At 38.0% G+C, this 19,367-nt stretch overlaps 1 protein-coding gene across 2 annotated transcripts in view; it reads left to right on the forward strand.

The window, feature by feature from the left end:
* Nucleotides 1-19,367, forward strand: part of stab2 (stabilin 2) — a 247,856-nt gene that overhangs the window by 64,217 nt on the left and 164,272 nt on the right. For both annotated transcript variants that reach the window (XM_039761804.1, XM_039761805.1), the window contains exons 8-13: nucleotides 1,287-1,483; nucleotides 4,242-4,375; nucleotides 13,999-14,132; nucleotides 14,225-14,307; nucleotides 17,093-17,239; nucleotides 18,027-18,170. In XM_039761804.1, coding sequence (XP_039617738.1) covers nucleotides 1,287-1,483; nucleotides 4,242-4,375; nucleotides 13,999-14,132; nucleotides 14,225-14,307; nucleotides 17,093-17,239; nucleotides 18,027-18,170 — 839 coding nt within the window. The remainder of the gene's footprint in view (nucleotides 1-1,286; nucleotides 1,484-4,241; nucleotides 4,376-13,998; nucleotides 14,133-14,224; nucleotides 14,308-17,092; nucleotides 17,240-18,026; nucleotides 18,171-19,367) is intronic.

A 19,367-nucleotide genomic window follows, 5' to 3' on the forward strand; every position in this document is an offset into this window, starting at 1 on the left:
AAGGAGCACACGTAAGTCTTCCATGGTGGCATTTTCAAATTTAGAGACCTTCTTAGACCCATTCTGATCAGAGTTTTGGCTTTATGCTTTATGTATTCCTGATATGGATTTGCTTTCTTCCTTTTTTTTTTACTAATGGGGCTTCATTTAAAGGAACAAATGGTATTAGAATTGTCATACCCCTTCACTGACTTACACTGCTGAAGGGGAAAATCCTAAACTTGAAGTGCAAACATGTGACAACAAAAGAAAGTACTAATCTTGATGCAGAGAATAAGTGGCCATAGTCTTCAAGTCTCTTTGCTAAACTGGAACGTTCATGATGGAAATGGCACACAATCCCTCAAGGGCATTGAGAATATTGAGGGGCCTATTCAGCTAGATTCTTCAACCAGAAACACAAGCCAGCACAAAGGCACAATTCCCATTGTACAAAAAGCAGTATTTTACTATATAAGAATGGAAAACTGGAAACATGAATTTTTTGTGTATATTTTGACCCATGAGGATTCAGATTCAGATGTTTATTTTATGTTTGAAATTATAGCCACATTCATTTCATGAACATCTTTATATTCTTGATTGACGTGACACATTTTAAAAAACCATGTGGCTGCAATGATTGCACTGATGATGGAACAGAAATTAGACTATAAATATAATGGCAATTTTACTCAACATTATCCTTCAGTGCATAAACCTTAACTTAACTCTTTTGTGTCAGTTAGTTTATTTTTTCATATTAGACTTTAGCAGGAGGATTGTGTGTTTTGGTTTCGCCTTCGCTTTGCCTTTGACTTTCGAATTTCATTTTGTCTCTTTTTGTTTCCTGTTTGCCTGGTTTGCTTTGTTCTCATGGTTCGACTGTTTTCCTGTCTCTGACTATATCCTTGTTCTCTTTATCATCTCTTGGTATGTGAAAGTACTCACAATAATCTTTGGGTGTTTCACTTTGTTCTTAACACTTAAGAAGTCAAAGTTATGGATTATTGCAAACTTTTTAATAATAAGTTAAGTACTAATGGAAGCTATTTACTTATTTTTGAACATTTTGGTCCATAATGTAGAAAGTACACTGCTGAGTACATGCTTAGAGTATTTACACAATTACAAAGTATTTTTTTTACAACAAAGAAAGAAAATAATAAAAGGAAACATATACTATTGTATTATTTTCTATGTTTTTATATAAACACTTATTGTCATGAAGCTTTTCTCATTAGAATATATTATTCTGAAAATGTTACTGATATACTGTAATATGTGTGCCTTGCTTACTCTGACAGCAATAAATCCTTGTTTGAAGCAAGTCTGCCACCCAAATGCTGACTGCACACACACTGGCCCAAATCAACATCGGTGTACCTGCCATCTGGGCTACAGAGGAGATGGGCAGATCTGCATGCCAATAGACCCCTGCCAAGACAACTTTGGAGGATGCCCAAAAGATTCAACGGTCTGTGTATATGATGGCCCTGGAAAGGTTAGAACTTGTGTGACTGCCACAAAGCAGCAATGTAGGTGTGATTCCAAAATCATTTTGGAAGATTTTGAAGTTGGTTGGTTCACCTTTCAGTTTTGTTTTTGAACAGTTTACTGCCTCAAATTGTTCCCTGTATTGTCTAGGTAGATCTTAAAGGTGTGAGCCTTTATTAATCTTGAGGCTTAAGTGGTTTACAAAAAGTCAAAGGGAATGTTGAACTTTATGCAAAAATGATCAGGTTAAAATCGGTAATATGTTATTTGTCACCTGATGTTACATTTATCAATTTTTAAATCAGATTTTATTTATTTTTTCAAATTTTAACAACAACAACCAACAACAAAAAGAAAATTTCCCTCAATACCCTCCACTATTCATTTCCATCCATCACATCCAAAGTATTCAAAGTAAATCTCCCTGTACATAAATAATTTTAACACAGACCTTCAGTCTGCCATTACCTGATGACATCATGCATTCCATAATTAATATAGATATGTTATGTTTCCATCATCCATGAATTGGAATATCAGAATAACAAAGAGAATAGCCATTCATTTAGTTCTTTACCAGAGACATTAGATGTGCTGGTCCCCCACCAAAAAACCTTTCAGCTCTATAATGATCACAGCCAGCCTGTCCATATGGGATTTCCTTAACTGAGTAACACAGAACTGGAACAGCTAGGAGATTAACAGAAACATAGGATAATTCTTACGTCCATTCCTCATCTTTATGTTAATCTTTTCCAACTTCTAAGTGAGGTCAACGCCTTTCCCATACAGCTCGGTCCTGCTCCTTTCATCCCACCCCCACTTAGGCCTCTCTCACTTTCTTTTCCCCTGTACTTCCATTCACATTACTCTTTAGCCCGCATGTCTCTCCTAATCACATGTCCAAACTACTTCACCTTACTTTCCTGTACTTTTTTGGATATCTCTTCCACTTTTGTTGAACCCCTGATTATCTAATTTCTTACTCTGTCCTTTTTGTAACTCCACACATCCATCTCAACATTATCATTTCTGGTAGATCTAAGCTCTTTTCCTGTGCATCCCTTACTGGCCATGTCTCAGATCCATGCTTCCTGATACCTTCTTCCATCCAGATTGCACTTGTGGGTTATCTGTTCATATGGTTTTTATTCTTGGGCTCCCACTGATTCTACATATTTAAATTTATCCACTATTTTCAATAGTTCTAACTGCAGGCTAACTTCTGAATCCTGATTGTCATTAAACCTCATATATTCTGTCTTCTTCCTATTTATCTTCAACCCTCTGTCTTCCAAAGCCTTTCTCCATTCTTCCAACATCCTCTCCATTTCCTTTTTTCTGGCACTACACAATATGATGACTTCAGCAAAAGGCATACACCAGGGGGATTAGTCTTTTATACAATGACTCAACATGTCCATGACCAGATCAAAGAGGTAAGGACTTAAAGAAGATCCCTGGTGCAGACCTGCTCTAACTGAGACCTTTTTGGTTACTCCAACACTGCTTTTTTCACTCCTTATAAGATAATTCCTATGTCCCCAAAAGTCTAAATCCTAATATTTCTAAATGTACTATGCCTGCAGTTCCATCTATCTAGCCCATATATGGTTTGCCGCACATCCCCTTATGTCCATCCATTATCCAACCCACTATATCCTAACTACAGGAGGAGCCAATCCCAGCCAACACAGGGTGCAAGGCAGGAAACAAACCCCAGGCAGGGCGCTAGCTCACCACAGGGCACACACACACCAATGCACCTAACCTGGATGTCCTAGGACTGTTGGAGGAAACCAGAGGAAACCCACGCAGACACGGGGAGAACATGCAAGCTCCACGCAGGGAGGACTCAGGAAGCGAACCCGGGTCCCCTAACTGCGAGGCAGCAGCATTACCACTGCACTACCGACCGTGCTGCCCCCACCTTATGTTTAATAACCAATTTCTCCATTTTAAAATGTAAGAGCTGCTCCATCTCAGCACAATCTGTTTCCCTGCTTGAAACAGCACTAGACTGCGTTGCATCTCATATTCAAGTAAATCTACATCTCCTAGATATCCCAATACACATACTTTAGGATCCTTTGATATATTTAGCTGGGACACTTTATTCAATAGTTGCTCAAATTTTTGGCATTTCTATAACGTGTAATAAATTGTCTGAATCCTTCAGATATCTCTGATATATGGGAGTTGTGAGACAGATGTTACATTTTCTAAAATATCTCCCTATTGCCCATCACCTATTTCACCCAGTTCTGTTTGCCATTTGTTTCTGATTCTTATTGGGTGTCTGCTCAGGAATGAATCCAGTAAGCAAACATAACTCCTTAATATATATCCCTGGGTAATTTATCTAATTTTATTACCTATTGAGGACCAAATGTTTGTCAGTTAATGCCTAACATGAGAAGTCATAGAAGTCATTGAAACTTTGAAATAAAGAACAACCCTTTTAGCCAGATGTGCCTTCCCATATCCAAAAAAGCAGTCCTTTTGAACAATTGAAGATTGGACTTCTAACTACCAAACAGCAGCAGAATCTCTCTGTCTCTCCCAGCCTCGTTATACTCACCCCTACTGTTACAGAGCCATAGTAAAAATAAAACAATAAACCCAACAGAAAATCTGCTGCTGTACATTAATCACAACCACCAAGCCCTACCTGGAGCCAGAAAGTTTTACCTAAAACAAGTTTTTAAAACTGTTAAATGTTCTCTCTCAGTCCTTCTTTCTTTCTCTGTCTCTCCATTGCTTAGTCTCACTGCCAGTGCAAAGAGGGTTTTGAAAGTCGAGTTCCTGGAAGCGGATGCAGCCTGATTGATGCCTGCAAGACTAATAACACTTGCAGCAAAAATGCTGTTTGCACAACCATAGGACCAGGTACCATAGAGTAAGTAGTGTTTTGTTTATTTGGAAATAACAGTTAAATAGTTGATAGGAAATATACTTATAATTTAGAATAAATCTGCAATGGATAAGCATACATAGTAAGTTATAAAATGCAATCATGTGCTGTCTTGGTATCTAAGGTGGGATGGATGCTGGTGGGATTTATTAGATTTTAAATACTGGTTGCTATAGCTTCATGCTGACCACTCTACACTTTTCATATTTGCATAGCAGCTTATCTTTGATAGGCTGCCATAAGAAGGACGAGCACAGTGGTAAAGTTGTCAGAGCTTTGATTTCAAGAATACAAGAGATTCTATTTTTGGTCATAAACCGACAGTATTCCAACGTCCGTGTGATTTGTTATTCTTTGTACAAAATTTGTTTGTATATATGTAGAAAAAATGTGCACACTTTTTATTTATATGTACTTACATTTTTGCTAGCTAGCTTTAGATTTATTTCACTTATACTCACATTTAATTTGAGCTTTCACCTTTGAAAAGATATTGGAACCTAATGAAGTCTATACAGATTATTTTTAACTCGGCAGTAAAGTGGATAAATGCACTTGGGTACCAAGATGAAATGCGCTTTTTATTGCTTCAGGTAGAGTGAAGCCTTCTTTGTGGTTGCTTATCTCAGAAAGGTAAGAAGCCACATGATTTCTCCTAAAGTATAACGGGAAGTGCCTCAAGGGGGATGTAGCCGCACTTTATGCACTCCTTCAAATATACAGCTGCAGTTCAGGACTCAAATAAAATGTTATGAAAGAAAGAAATACAAACAAAAGGAATGTGATCACACTAAGCAATATATTTTAAAATCAAATACATCTTACAAATACTTTAACTCTAAACAGAGATAAATTCCATTCCCCTAATTTAACATATACTTTTGGTTTAAACACACATGATGAAAAGCCACACAGGACAAAACCCAAGAGAGTGTCAGTGTTAATACAAATAAAGGCCTTATTGTAAAGTTAGCTTAGTCTCACCACTCTCTAACACCTTCTCCTGAAAAGTCTGTTCAATGACAGGCAAGACACTCATTCTGATGGTGACGTCTTTAGTGGTGAGGTGATAATTTAGCCTCTTAAAGCTTCTTCAGTATGCAGCAATAATCATGTTTTGAAACTTTACTGTTAATAGAAAATGGGTGATCTTCTCTTTATAATTAGCTCCTCCAATACAGTGTCCATGTTATGACATTTTTCACTTCTTCAATCATTAAACATCACTATTACTTTGTATCATGTATCAGTAGTCATTTAAAACATTGTCATTTCCCACTTCTTAAGTTATCCAATATCAGTATTACTTATTGCCACGTATCAGTGGTCACTCATCACTCGTCGTGAATCACAATTCTGAAGTTGCTCATCATGCATCACTACTCACTTATCGTTCATCACACCATCACTCTTCAGTACTCTGTTTTCACTCATCAGGCGTCAGTCTTTACTGGTCATTTTCCTTCTTTTTTTAACAGAGGCAAATAGTGAAGTGAGCGACAATGGTGGGTTGTAAGTAATGTAGATTAATAACATAATATGTAACATAATAGCAAAATATAATAACATAATGTAACATAGTAATGTAACTTAATAATGTAGATTATAACAAAGCCCATTGGTTTATTGAAATATCAATCAAATACTGTTAACACAGTGTCCATTTTAGGACATTGTAATTTCTCACTTCTTCGGTCATCAAACATCAGTATTACTCCATATCATGTGTCAGTAGTTATCTCTCATCATGCATCCCCACTCACTTATTGTTCATCACGTCAACACTCATGAGTACTCAGTTTTCACTCATCATGTGTCAATCGTCGCTTTTCATTTTACATCTTTATTAGCAGAGCCAATCAGCTGCATGGGCAATGTCAGGGGGCATGCAGAAAGGATATTATTACCATAAAATGGAGTCCATTGCTTTATTGAAATATCAATCAAATGCTTCCTGTTTTGCAGTATCCATTTCACTTCTTCAGTCATCAAATATCAGTATTACTTTGTATCATGTATCAGAAGTCATTTAAAACCTTGTCATTTTTCACTGTTTCGGTAATCAAAAATCAGTATTAGTCTGATTGCTCCTTCTAACTCCAACTCCAGGCCTGGCTTCTTCTCCACATTTCCCACATGATGTTTCAAACTTGGGATGACATTACAGCAGTTACAGCAGCAGAAGGCAAACAATATTAAATGCAGAACCCTAAAACACCACATAATGCACAAAGAAAACACACATGACTGACTTTCATTGTTTTATTTCTTTATGAATTAAACTGCAAAGTTGCATTGCAGCCAGCACAGCCTTTATTTATAATGGAGACAGTAATTGTTAATGATGAACAGCAACAAAAACTGTCCTGCTTCACAGAGGACTCCATCTTGATATCTGAGTATATCTCAGTGTGTTTCTGACATGTCACTAGCCTAGGCCAAACCCTCTCAGTGAAGGCTTCTTGAATCTTATGACTCCTACTCTTGTCCCCAGGCGCCATTGATTAAAATGTTCAAGTAGGGGCAGAAGCCATTCTTTTCCTGTCTTATATTTTAGATTTGCTTTTCTCTTATTGATTTTTTTATACCTTTGACCCTTTTGTAATTACTGTACAAATGCTGACCATACTGTGGGGTCAATCAATTCTTATTGTCTTGACTCCTATGTTCAATTAATTCTGTATTCTTAATATCCTGACTTGATGCTACAATATTTTTCTAGCACTGGTCAATGTCTCAGTATTTCAAGTTATTCATCTTTCATTTAAATTGTCTCATTACAAATCCAAGTCACTTAACCTAATGAGGCTGATACTGTTAAAAAAAACAGCATTTAACCATTTGAAATGCCGTTTTGTCCTTGACAGATATGGAAAACCATATCTTAAATTAAATACATATGGAGACAACATAATCATGTTAAAAAGGGCAGCAAAATATACATTATATATTGTCGGAGATGGCTGGGGACCGGAAGAGGGCTCATGCCTTCCCCAGACCATGTGGGGGCGATTGCCCTGGTACCTTTAGGGGTCTTTGAAGCTCAACCCTTTAGGGGCTCGTGGTCACCACCAGGGGGCGCCCCTGTGCCTTTGGAGCCTTGGAGCCTTGGAACTCAGCACTATCGCCACACACCGGAAGTGCTGTGGGAAAGAGGAGCAGGGACACCCGCAGTGCTTCCGGGGATGTAGCCGGTACTTCCGCCACACTGGGGTGTGTCGGTGGAAGATTGCTGGGACACACCTGGAGCATATCCGGGTGAATATAAAAGGGCCGCCTCCCTTCATTCAGGACTTGAGTCGGGTGGAAGACGGATGAGGTCTGGGAGGAGACCAGGGGGCAGCCTGAAGTGAGAAGGCATAGTGTTGTGGCCAGGACTTTGGGGACTTTGGGGTTGTTGAGAACTTAACTGTAAATAATAGACAATGAATAAACGTGTGTGGGGTGATTCAAACGTGTCTGCCTGTCTGTGTCCGGGTCAGCGTTCACTATATATATATATACAAGTAACACAAGTAACAGATGCCAAAAGCATATATAGGTTTGGGGCACCCACCTATATAATATTTCCTGGCTGCAAAAGGATAAATTGTTCACTGATGAATTAGGGTAAATATGACGGCTTTAAAGGCCAGCAACGGAAGTAAGGTCATTCAGGGTGGAAGCGGAAAGGCCCTCTTCCATAGGCTCAGACCCGGATGTGACGTCATCAAAAGGTCTGGAACCGGAAGTGGCGTCATCAGGGCCAGGCGGTCTGCAGGAAAGAGAGAAAAAAGGTCAGTGTACTCCGCCACCCCCTGGTCTGGCATGGAATTACACTAATTTAGACCCTTTAGCTGCCTCCCATACGCACATGTATTTGCAGCTGGAGATCCACAAAGGGAGAAAATGAATCACGTATCATAAAGTAGTTTTTATTCCTGAGCTTTCAGCCCATGCCAGGGGTCTTCATCAGAGGATAATGCTTAGACTTACAAGAGTCAAAGGCAATATATAGCAAAAAATACATGGAGTTGGGGTGGGGGGCAAGTCAGTGTGATCAGGAGGGGGGGGTGGTATTGGTTGTAAAGTTTTATTTATTATGAACATGTTCTTCTTAAGTTTGCATATGCTGGATTTATGTCCAAGTGTCTGTTGATGGCGTTCTCATTTGATAGCCAAGATTCAGCCAGCTCTCTGGCACTTTTAGTACTGCCTTTAAATCTTACTTGTACATTGTCCCAGTTAAATGTATGTCCTGTTGATTTAGTATGTGTATAGATCAGTGATCGTGAGAGATGGCGTTGCGATGTTCCTGTGTACGTGCTGCGATTCTTTTTGATGTTTGTCCAATGAATACCGCTGAGCATGAACTGCATGGAATGCTATAAACTGCATTTCGTGTTTCTGCTGTTGATTTCTTGTTTTAAGCATTAAAGAGGACCATGCGCAGATTGTTCGTAGGTTTGTGTGCTATTCTGATGCCTGACTTGGCCAGGATGTGTGTTGCACCTTCAGACACCTTGTGGTAATAAGGAAGTGAGTACCAGGTGGGGTGGGAGTTCTGGTTCAAGTCGATTGTTTGCTGAGTTTTTTGGCGTCTTCTGTGTAAGCTTCAATTAATTAATGTTTTTGAGTATCCGTTTGAAGTGAAAAGACAGAAGAGATAGCGTCTTTCATTCATTTTTGTCTCCTTCGTATTACAATGGGCGTGGACTTTTCTGAATAGAGTTTTAACACAGCTCCGTTTATGAGGTACTGGGTGCTTGCTGGCGAAGTATAATATCTTGTCTGCATAGCATTTCTTACAGTAAACACTTGTGGTCAGGGTGGCGTCATTATTTTTTTCAATGTAGATGTCCAGAAAGCTGATGTGTCGATTCATTTCTTTTTCCATGGTGAATTGGTTTGCAGGGAATATTGTGTTGATGTGGTTGTAGAACTCATTCAGCTGGTCATTTTTTAGTATGACGAATGTGTCGTCTACGTAGCATATCCAAATTTTGGGTGTGAACTGGGATAGAGCCGCATTTTCAAATCGCTGCATTACCAGTTCCGCTAGAAGTCCTGATTGGACCGATTGCCTTCTTTTTGAATGTAGTATTTGCCGCTGAAATGAAAGTGAGTTTTTTGGCAAAGTGATATTAGGTGCATTATGTCTTTAGTGGACAGCTTGGTTCTTGTCTCTATGGTGGGGTCACTTTCCAGTCTCATTAATAGTGTTTCTGTGGCCAAATGAATCTGAATCATGGTATATAGCGGCACAACGTCAAACGAGACCATGACCGCATCCTCGGCGATGGATACGTCTTTCAATCGTTGTAATATCAACTCAGCGCTGTTCACAGAATATTCCGAGTCATAAGTTAAATGTTTGAGTAACTGGAAAAGTCTTTTTGACAAGTTGTAAGATGGTCTGCCTATTAGGCTGACCACTGGTCTGAATTTCAGTAGTGTTTTATGTATTTCTGGGAGTCCGTAAAATTCAGGGCAGTTACCATCGGTGGATTTCATTTTGTAATAGTTCTGTGCAACCAGGCGGTTGTTATTTTGGAGTTTGGTCAGAATAGTGTTTACTCTGTTAAGTGTGGTTTGAGTTGGGTCATTATTCAGCTGTTGATATGTGTTAGTGTCAGAAAGCATTTCTTCCATAGCTGTGGTGTGTTGTTCCTTTTCTAATATGACAGTTGTGCCTCCTTTGTCGACTGTTGTTTTAATGATGCTATTGTCATTTCGTAGCAATCAAAGAGCTTTCCGTTCTTTAGTAAAAGTAGGTGTGGTTGGTTTGCCTGTGTGTAACTGGCTGGCGATGTTGCACCTTATTTCTTGTGCATTTTCTGTCCGTATTTTTTCGGTTAATAAGATGTGTTTTAAGGAACCTAGGAAGTTCATGTCGGATGAGTCTTTATGGTTGAATTTCATTCCTCTGGCAAGAATATTGTGTTCTGTGGTGGAGAGCTGCCTTTTGGATAAGTTGTATACTCCAGATTGAGGTTTGTTAGTATGTTGATTTCCAGTGAGTTTATTCCATTTTTTGTTGAGTGTATGTCATTTAGAAATACGGTTTTTGGAAGCTGTGTCCTGGATCTGATTGGTCCATTCCTCAGTAATCGTCTGTCCGCATGTTGTGAGGAGTTTAGAATGTTTCTTCGTAGTTTCAGATCTGTATTAGCTTCGTTGGCAGTGTGTTTCTGTAATAAGTTCATATAAAACTCATTTTGTGGATTGTTGCATGATGGCTGACATCTTCCGCGTGTTCGTTGGTGGTTTGAATCATAAACATTTCGGAGTTACATCATGCCTGATACAACTATGGAGGAAGAAGAGTTTTTCATAGCTGTGTGCTTCACGGATTGCAGAAGTTTCCCATCATCTAATACATTGGAGGGCTTCTTGCCCAAAGGCTGTACGAGTGGAAGAGAAGGTCTGTGATACAGTTTGCATATATGCAGCTGGAGATCCACAAAGGGAGAAAATGAATCACGTATCGGGAATAAAAACTACTTTATGATACGTGATTCATTTTCTCCCTTTGTGGATCTCCAGCTGCAAATATGCAAACCATATTACAGACCTTGTCTTACATTCATATATAACAACAACAACAACAACATTTATTTATATAGCACATTTTCATACAAAAAAATGTAGCTCAAAGTGCTTTACATAATGAAGAATAGAGAAATAAGAGACACAGTAAGAAAAAGAAATAAAATAAGTCAACATTAATTAACATAGAATAAGAGTAAGGTCCAATGGCCAGGGGGGACAGAAAAAACAAAAAAAAACTCCAGACGGCCGGAGAAAAAAATAAAATCTGCAGGGATTCCAGGCCATGAGACCGCCCAGTCCCCTCTGGGCAATCTACCTAACATAAATGAAACAGTCCTCTTTGTATTTATGGTTTTCACGGAAGGATTTGATGATGATGATGATGATGATGATGATGATGATGATCACGTGGACTTCTGGCTTTTAGTCCATCAATGTTGGAGCATCATGATGCTTTGAGTAGGTTGGTGGTGGCGCAGGCCGCCACCACAAAGAAACCGGAAAAAGAAACAGAAGAGAGAGTAGGGGTCAGTACGGATATATATAGACATGCTTAATATATGCTGATATATATGCTGTAAATTAGTCATTAGGTTGTGAAAAAATTCATAATTAAATAAAAGCCATCTAAATATCATAAAATACATTTTTTTCCTTTACTAAACTAGGTAAGGTAAATATTATGTCAAAACTACTTCTTTTTTAAAATCTTGCTTTTAATTTTTTTTTTCCGCAATTGCCATAATACCAGACCTGTCATGCAGAATTATCTGATGGACCACAGCCTAGACAAAGCCTACCAGCTTTTTTAATCCTTCTGAGTTGCCTGGCAAGAAGGGAAGCAGTAACCTGGTAGGAAGGTCTGACTGGACTGATAGAAGTACGTTTGTCAAAGAAACAGTAGTGAGGATTTAAACCAAAGGAAACCTAAAGTCAGAACCGAAGCTGTAAATGGTTAACAAGGCTGAAAGAAATATTGTCAGGATTTAGCTATTAGGATTCTGTTTTTTTGTTTTTTTTAAATATGTTTTTTTTTTGCATACATTTTTGAAATGAAACAATCTTTCTTAGGGATTTTTGAGACTCCAGATGGTGATTATTGTATTTATCTTTGGATATTCAATTAAGTTATGTCATTTCTTTAGACTGTTTTGTCCACCATTTTGTATTTCTTATGATTGCCACTATATTTTCTTTTATATTTGCTTCACATGTTGCTAGGACCATGTCCTCTGAGAATGTGGACTTCAGGTAACAATGTGACAGAATAAAACATCATGTGAGAATTCATTTGCTTATCCGAGTTACCTATATAAAACATTTTTTGCATTTTTTCCTGGTTTTGATCTTTTTGCCCTGTATCCTTGACCACAATCTTTCTCATTTTGGCTTTTGATCTCCCAGTTTTAACCCTTTCCTGTTACTCATCTCTTCTCCCTGTCATTTTTCAAAATTTACTTAGTTCGCTGACATAACATTAGTAACCAGAAAACACACTAATACCAAGAATCTAGACAGTAAACAATGTTGAGAAAGAGGAGTCCTGAGTCAAATACCATACCAGACACTAATCACTAAGAGCTCTTTCATACACAGTAGATCAAGGTTAAAATTTGTAATCATGGATGCAGCACTGAATGCCACACTGGGTTATATGGCAAAACATCCATGAATATTTGCATTAGTGCATTCTGGGAGGCAGCTCTTAGTAACAGTGCAACTAATCCTAGCAATGCAATTACAAAATGCTAAAGCTAAAAATACGAAGACACCTTGCATAGAAAATTAGATGATAAAAGGATTTCTACTAATTCATTACAACATTACTCATGTATTAATATTTCCTGAAGTTAAAGCCTTTCGGAGAATCACAACAGAGCAATGAGAAAAATGTATTCAAAATGAGCAAAATTTTAACAGGTTAACCAGAATTGTTATTCGGTAAGCATGCACTAAGGGATAGTGCTAATAACTGAAAGGTGCTATACAGTGTAAAATAACATTTGCTGGATGCAAAACACATTGATAAAAGATTATTTGAATGTAATCAAATATTTGTATTATCGACTGTAGGATCTCACCAGAATGAAAGCTGCAGCAGCCAAAGCATAATTTTTAACGTGTTGTGATTCTCCCCTGTTGTCTTCCTCTATAATATCAAAGGAATTGGGAAGCCCCAAAAACAACATAACAGATATCCCGTTTTTGACCTGCTCCCATGCTGGCCTTTCTCCTTTTATAACTGAATCTTTTTTGTCTTTTCCATTACTACTTCTATCTCCTCTGTTATACAAATTCTTCCTGGTTCAAGGTAGGATCTTCTTATTCATGTTGTCTCTTTTAGTTCTTTAACTGATGTCAAAATGTTTGGGGTGAAACACTGAACATCCACCTAGATATAATGTCCTAATCTTCCCTCCACTTTTTTTGATAATAGTAACCATTCATTATGAAACCTACTGAATTGAATTCAGGGTCATTGGGTACCAGAGCCAATCCAGGCAGGAATCACCCCCAGACAGTTTATTGCACAGCACCCACATTCATATACTTAGTCGTACAATTACCAATCAATACAAAGTGCGCATCTTTGGGATGTAAAAGAAAAAAAAATGAAGACATCAGGAAAACAGGCTCCAACCCCACACAGAAAGAAGCCAGGTAACAATAATCCATCCATCCGTTATTCAACCCGCTATATCCTAACACAGGGTCACGGGGGTCTGCTGGAGCCAATCCCAACCAGCACAGGGTGCAAGGCAGGAACAAACCCTGGGCAGGGTGCCCTCCCACTGCAGGGCACACACATACCAAGCACACACTAGGGACAATTTAGGATCGCCAATGCACCTAACCTGCATGTCTTTGGACTGTGGGAGGAAACTGGAGCACCCGGAGGAAACCCACACAGACATTGGAAGAACATGCAAACTCTATGCAGGGAGGACCCGGGAAGCAAAGCCAGGTGTCCTAACTGCGAGGCAGCAGCGCTACCACTGCGCCACCGTGCCGCCCCCGGTAACAATAATAATAATTTATAATGAAATCTTAAAATGTTTTTTGTTTTCCTTTCCCAGCTGCACATGTAATGAAGGTTTTGTAGGCAATGGCATTACTTGCTATGGAAATATCATGGCTCGTTTACAGGAACTCAACACTGAGGCAGACGGGAAATGGACTGGACAGTTGTCTAATGCCATATCACTTTTTGGTAGGTGAACAAACAGAAAATAATATTTATTTAATTTCACATCTTCACTTTCCTGATTTGATACATAATCTCATTGTGGCTCATTGTTTCAGATTCATCATTGGGCTGGAGATTAACAAGCCAGGGTCCTTTCACCATATTCGTTCCTGTTAATAAGGGATTTAAGGGAGTATCGGTGAGTTGTGGTCTTGTGTGTCCACTTTCCCGAGATGATTTTTTTTTTATGTTTATAATACAGATTAAGAGATTCTAGGATTGTTATTATTATTATTTACTTTATGAATCATTCTACTAACTTGCATGAGAAGTAGCACACCTTTTTTTAAAAATCATGTCTTTGTTAGTAATAAAAGTACTGTGATTAGTAGAATACACAAGTCAATTCAGTTGATATAAATATACATTCTAAATATTATTACTCTGTAAAAAATCTAAACTAAAAAATCTGAATTATTAGAATCCTGCCATACTATTGCTTGCATCCATTTTCCAAGGTGGAGTCAAGGTTAAGAAATACAATATTAGAAGACATGCCAGTTCATTGTCAGGTCACATTCACTCCAACTAGGCAAATTTAGATTTGTCTTTGAACTTAATACAGTATATTTATGAGTTCAATATTTTAGAATTTAAAGGTTAAGGGGAAAGGGAAAGGGAAAATTTGAAACTGTAATCATCAAAAAGCATTGAAGAAATTCATTTGCAGGCTTCTTTTGCAATACGGTTCTCTAATTTTTATTGCTGTGATTTTTCAAAATTAAATGGATCTTTTGAATGACTTTTTTGCCTTGGTTATTTTTTAAAACATTCTAGTAGAACTACAATCATGCTTACAACTACTATGACTTTAAATAATGAGCAGTGACAGTCATTAATATTTGAAAGAAACAATTTTTGCTTTTCCACAACCATAACCTATCGTCTATCTTTAGATTCGTCATAAATGTCGATCTCTGGTTTTCTATGGATCTTGACGTTTTAGGGTCCCCTGAGGCCGAAAACATCGATATCTCAATAATGTGTGCATGTCTGTGTCTATGTCACAGTTTCTTGAGCACAGTCTGCAGCTAAAACGGCTGGATGGAAAAATACCAAACTCAAAACTTAAGCCTGTTATGAGATGATGATGTGCTGATTGGTTTTTCGGCCAAATCTTGCAAGAGAAAGATGCACTCTAGAGGAACCTTCAAATACCATCAATCTGGAATTAATTATGAACTAGCCGAAGCTCGCGGTAGCTTTCAGTGGTGTAAGAATAGGAACGGAAAACGGTGAGAAAGGAATTCAGTATAATAAAGACTTAGGGAACCACCGTCGAGAGTGTACCTTCCTGTAGCAGGCTATGGAAAACATAGACATATATAGATAGACGCCACATTCACTCTGTTGCCCAGTCGACACAATAAGTCAGCGCATCCTCCCTATTGCGAGTGGTAAAAGTGCCATTTAAACTAATACAGGTAGACGTGGAAACCGGGTTTTCTGATGAAAAAACAATAACGTTTAAAACAGTATTGATTACATACAACAGATTTTGGCGAATCGTTTACATGCAATTATTTATATCCATTTATAAACTAATCATGGCAATTATTAAATAATAATAATAATTATTATTATTATTATTAAGTAATTCCTCCCGTATAAGTAACATTTCTCGGACTGCTTTTTCCGAAACATTTCTAGACTTCGTCCTGTTCATACGCAACACAGTACTAAGGTATTGGTTAATGCCCGAATCACCTTAAGTATAGATTACTGTAATGGTATTCTATCTGTTATCCCACAAAAACGTATCCATCGCTTACAATGTATTCAAAATTCTGCTGCCAAGATAATAACCTGCTGTTCTAAATCCACTGAACATATTACACCTATGCTCTCTCAACTTCGCTGGCTCCCAATACAATACTAAATACCGCTCTTAACATTTAAAGCTCTCCACAACCTTACTGATCTCCTACAGACTGACACACCTCTCGCTCACTCAGATCCTCATCTGCAGCTCTACTTTCTGTACCACACATCAAACTCTGTGCTATGGGAGCTCCAGCGTCTCTTATAGTGCTCCTCAACTCGGGAATTCTCTTCACTCTCATATACATCAGCTCAAATCAATAACACATTTTAAAACTACCCTCAAAACTTATCTTTTCAAACTGGCATACCAATTGTGAATTTTGCACTGTTACTGCCAGTTGTCTTTGTTTGTTTGCTAATTACTGCTGTTTGATCGAGAGCGACAGTGCACGCGGAAGTAGGATTAGAGACGGTTGGCGGGGCTCTGTGAGTTGGTGGGCGTGGCTCTCTGTCTTGTGTGCGCTCTCTGTCTTGCTTGTCCTTATTTAGAGTTGGCGGGCGGGGCTCTGTCGAGCGTATCTCATGGTCTTAGAGTTAGCGGGCGGGGCTCTGTGAATTGGCAGGCGTGGCTCTCTGTCTTGCGTGCGCTCTCTGTCTTGCTTGCGCTCACTGTCTTGCGTGCCCTTAGTGAATTATATATATAGATTCTTCCATCAATTGCTAATTTAATGGCCTATTCCGATCAGCATCAGAGCGGTAAATAATTACTGGAATGTATTGGAATAGTTCAGGTAACGCAAAGCCTACTGACACTCATGTCCGAATTTTTCATAAATTGTTCTGTAATTTTGATTGCTACTGCATATAAGAAGGAAAGATAAGTTAAAGGCAAAAATAGTGAAAGTATATTATAATGATAGGATTTATAATAACATTGAAACATCAACCACATTTGCACCTCATTTGATCACTAACATGGCCTAGCAGTTCAGATGTTGATGATGTTCACCATGGAAAGTACTTTATTATTCAGTTGGTTTAGGGTGCAGTACTACAGTAGAAAACTGAACATGCTTGACTTTTTTTGTTGATGCATGGTGCCTAACAAAGTTTGCCATCCCATACTTCTAACTTCTTGAATCCTGTTTTCTGATCAACAGTTGAAATCACTGCTGGCTGATAAACTCAACACACGGTACCTTGCAAAGTTGCATATGACTGCTGGAGAGATTAACACAGAGATGCTGAAGAAAATGGACATTTATTACACTCTCACGGGGAAGTCTGGAGAGCCTGTCAATGATGAAGTATTACAATATTTTCAGCCTTATATTTTATTATATTATGAGCTTAACTGCCAAGATTTGAACCCATTACTATTGGGGAAAAATGTTATATGTTATAATGAACCTAACAAATGGTCTGTGATATTTAAAAATAAGTTTTTACTTTCCTCACTCAATTTTTTTAGGCTGCATATTCCATATGTTATCTAACCAAATCAGGTTTTGGAGTTTTTTGTTAAAATTTCACGCCTTGTTCTTGAGTAGGAGTTTGGTTATATATCCACTCATTATAGTATTGACTCCTTCCCCAAATGGGACTCCTTCCCATTTGACCATTACGTCTCTGACTGTGGAGAAGTACCATCCCATAGTCTTTGAAATGGCTTTGTATCTCTTCACAGACTGAATTTTGCAGAAATTTTGTTTAGATCATGGCACAAGGTCAGTTATAAATTATTTTCTGATAACTTCAGTGTATTGGGTGCAGTGGTCCTGATTCTAGCCTGACTATTAAATAAAGAATGTGACCAGGTCACCTGCTTATCTCTATAACTGGATCGAGTTCATCCAGATATCAAAGACCTTTCAGGCCAAGAAGACTACACATTTGATTACTTTGTAAACCAAACAAATAAAGGAAGCATAAAAGTTTCCATGTTTCCTATTTCTCCCAGTCTCTACTTTACATGATACATACTACAAAACCTCTGAACCGATGAAATTCATTGTTGGAAAAATTAGTTAAAGCAGATAAGTTACAAAATATTGTTTTTTAAATAAAAGAATTAAAATGAGTCCTTTTTACCAGGATCAGCAATTGAAAATTAGGATTCATGGCAGTAAAAAGAAAGGAAGCATTCTACAAGGGGATATTGTGACGTCCAATGGCCTGATTCACATTATCAACAAACTCATGGAAAAAGTAGAAGCCACTGTTGAAAGTAACACAAAGGTAGGTTTAGAAAAAGACACTGGTGAGAATGAGTATTTGATTAGAAATAAACACTGTACTAACATTTCATTTATCATTATAAAAGCTGAGTGCAAATTTTAAAGCAACCAGCATCAGCAGGGGGTGTCCAACCAGGTTTTCATACTGAGTTGGATATTTTTCCTTTTTGTTTTTGCTTTCAATTAGTCCTTTCCTGTTTATTGTTTTTTGGATCATCTGATTGAGCATTGTTATACTGCTGGTGCCTTTACAATGCACACCAACATATGACATCATAAGTGTTAGGGTGAGTCGAGCATGAGGTTATCAAATCAGTGTGCCTTTATGGGACTGTTTTTACAATTTTGATGATAATGGAATTTGGTTTCTTAGCTTTCTATCTGTGATACCCCTGCAATAATCAGTAATTTCTATAATTTCTGTGTGTATTGCAATTCTGTTCTGGCATGTAACAATATTGTGGTGATTTTGACTGAAAAGGTGCCAAGGATAACCTTAGTAATCTAACCAGTCTTTTGGATTTTTTTTAATTACTTGACACCATCTTGGTTACGCACTTTCCTGTAAACTTCTAAATGTGGCGTGGCTATGTTAAAGATCTTCACTTTTGTTTTTTATTTTTTTGTGAATGTCTGTTTCAATGCCCATTCTTCCTTTCCATTTTCATTGATATTTGTCTGTAGTTCTAGATAGATAGATAGATAGATAGATAGATAGATAGATAGATAGATAGATAGATAGATAGATAGATAGATAGATAGATAGATAGATAGATAGATAGATAGATAGATAGATACTTTATTAATCCCAAGGGGAAATTCACATAATCCAGCAGCAGTATACTGATACAAAGAAACAATATTAAATTAAATAGTAATAAAAATGAGAAGAATTAAAATAAAATTAATGTTCGCATTTACTCCCCCGGGTGGAATTGAAGAGTCGCATAGTGTGGGGGAGGAACGATCTCCTCAGTCTGTCAGTGGAGCAGGACAAGAACAGCAGTCTGTCACTGAAGCTACTCCTCTGTCTGGAGATGATCCTGTTCAGTGGATGCAGTGGATTCTTCATGATTGACAGGAATTTGCTTAATGCCCGTCGCTCTGCCACAGATGTTAAACTGTCCAACTTTAATCCTACAATGGAGCCTGCCTTCTTAACAAGTTTGTCCAGGCGTGAGGCATCTTTCATCTTTAT

Source organism: Polypterus senegalus, chromosome 8 (genome assembly GCF_016835505.1).
Source record: "Polypterus senegalus isolate Bchr_013 chromosome 8, ASM1683550v1, whole genome shotgun sequence".
Taxonomy (NCBI): domain Eukaryota; kingdom Metazoa; phylum Chordata; class Cladistia; order Polypteriformes; family Polypteridae; genus Polypterus; species Polypterus senegalus.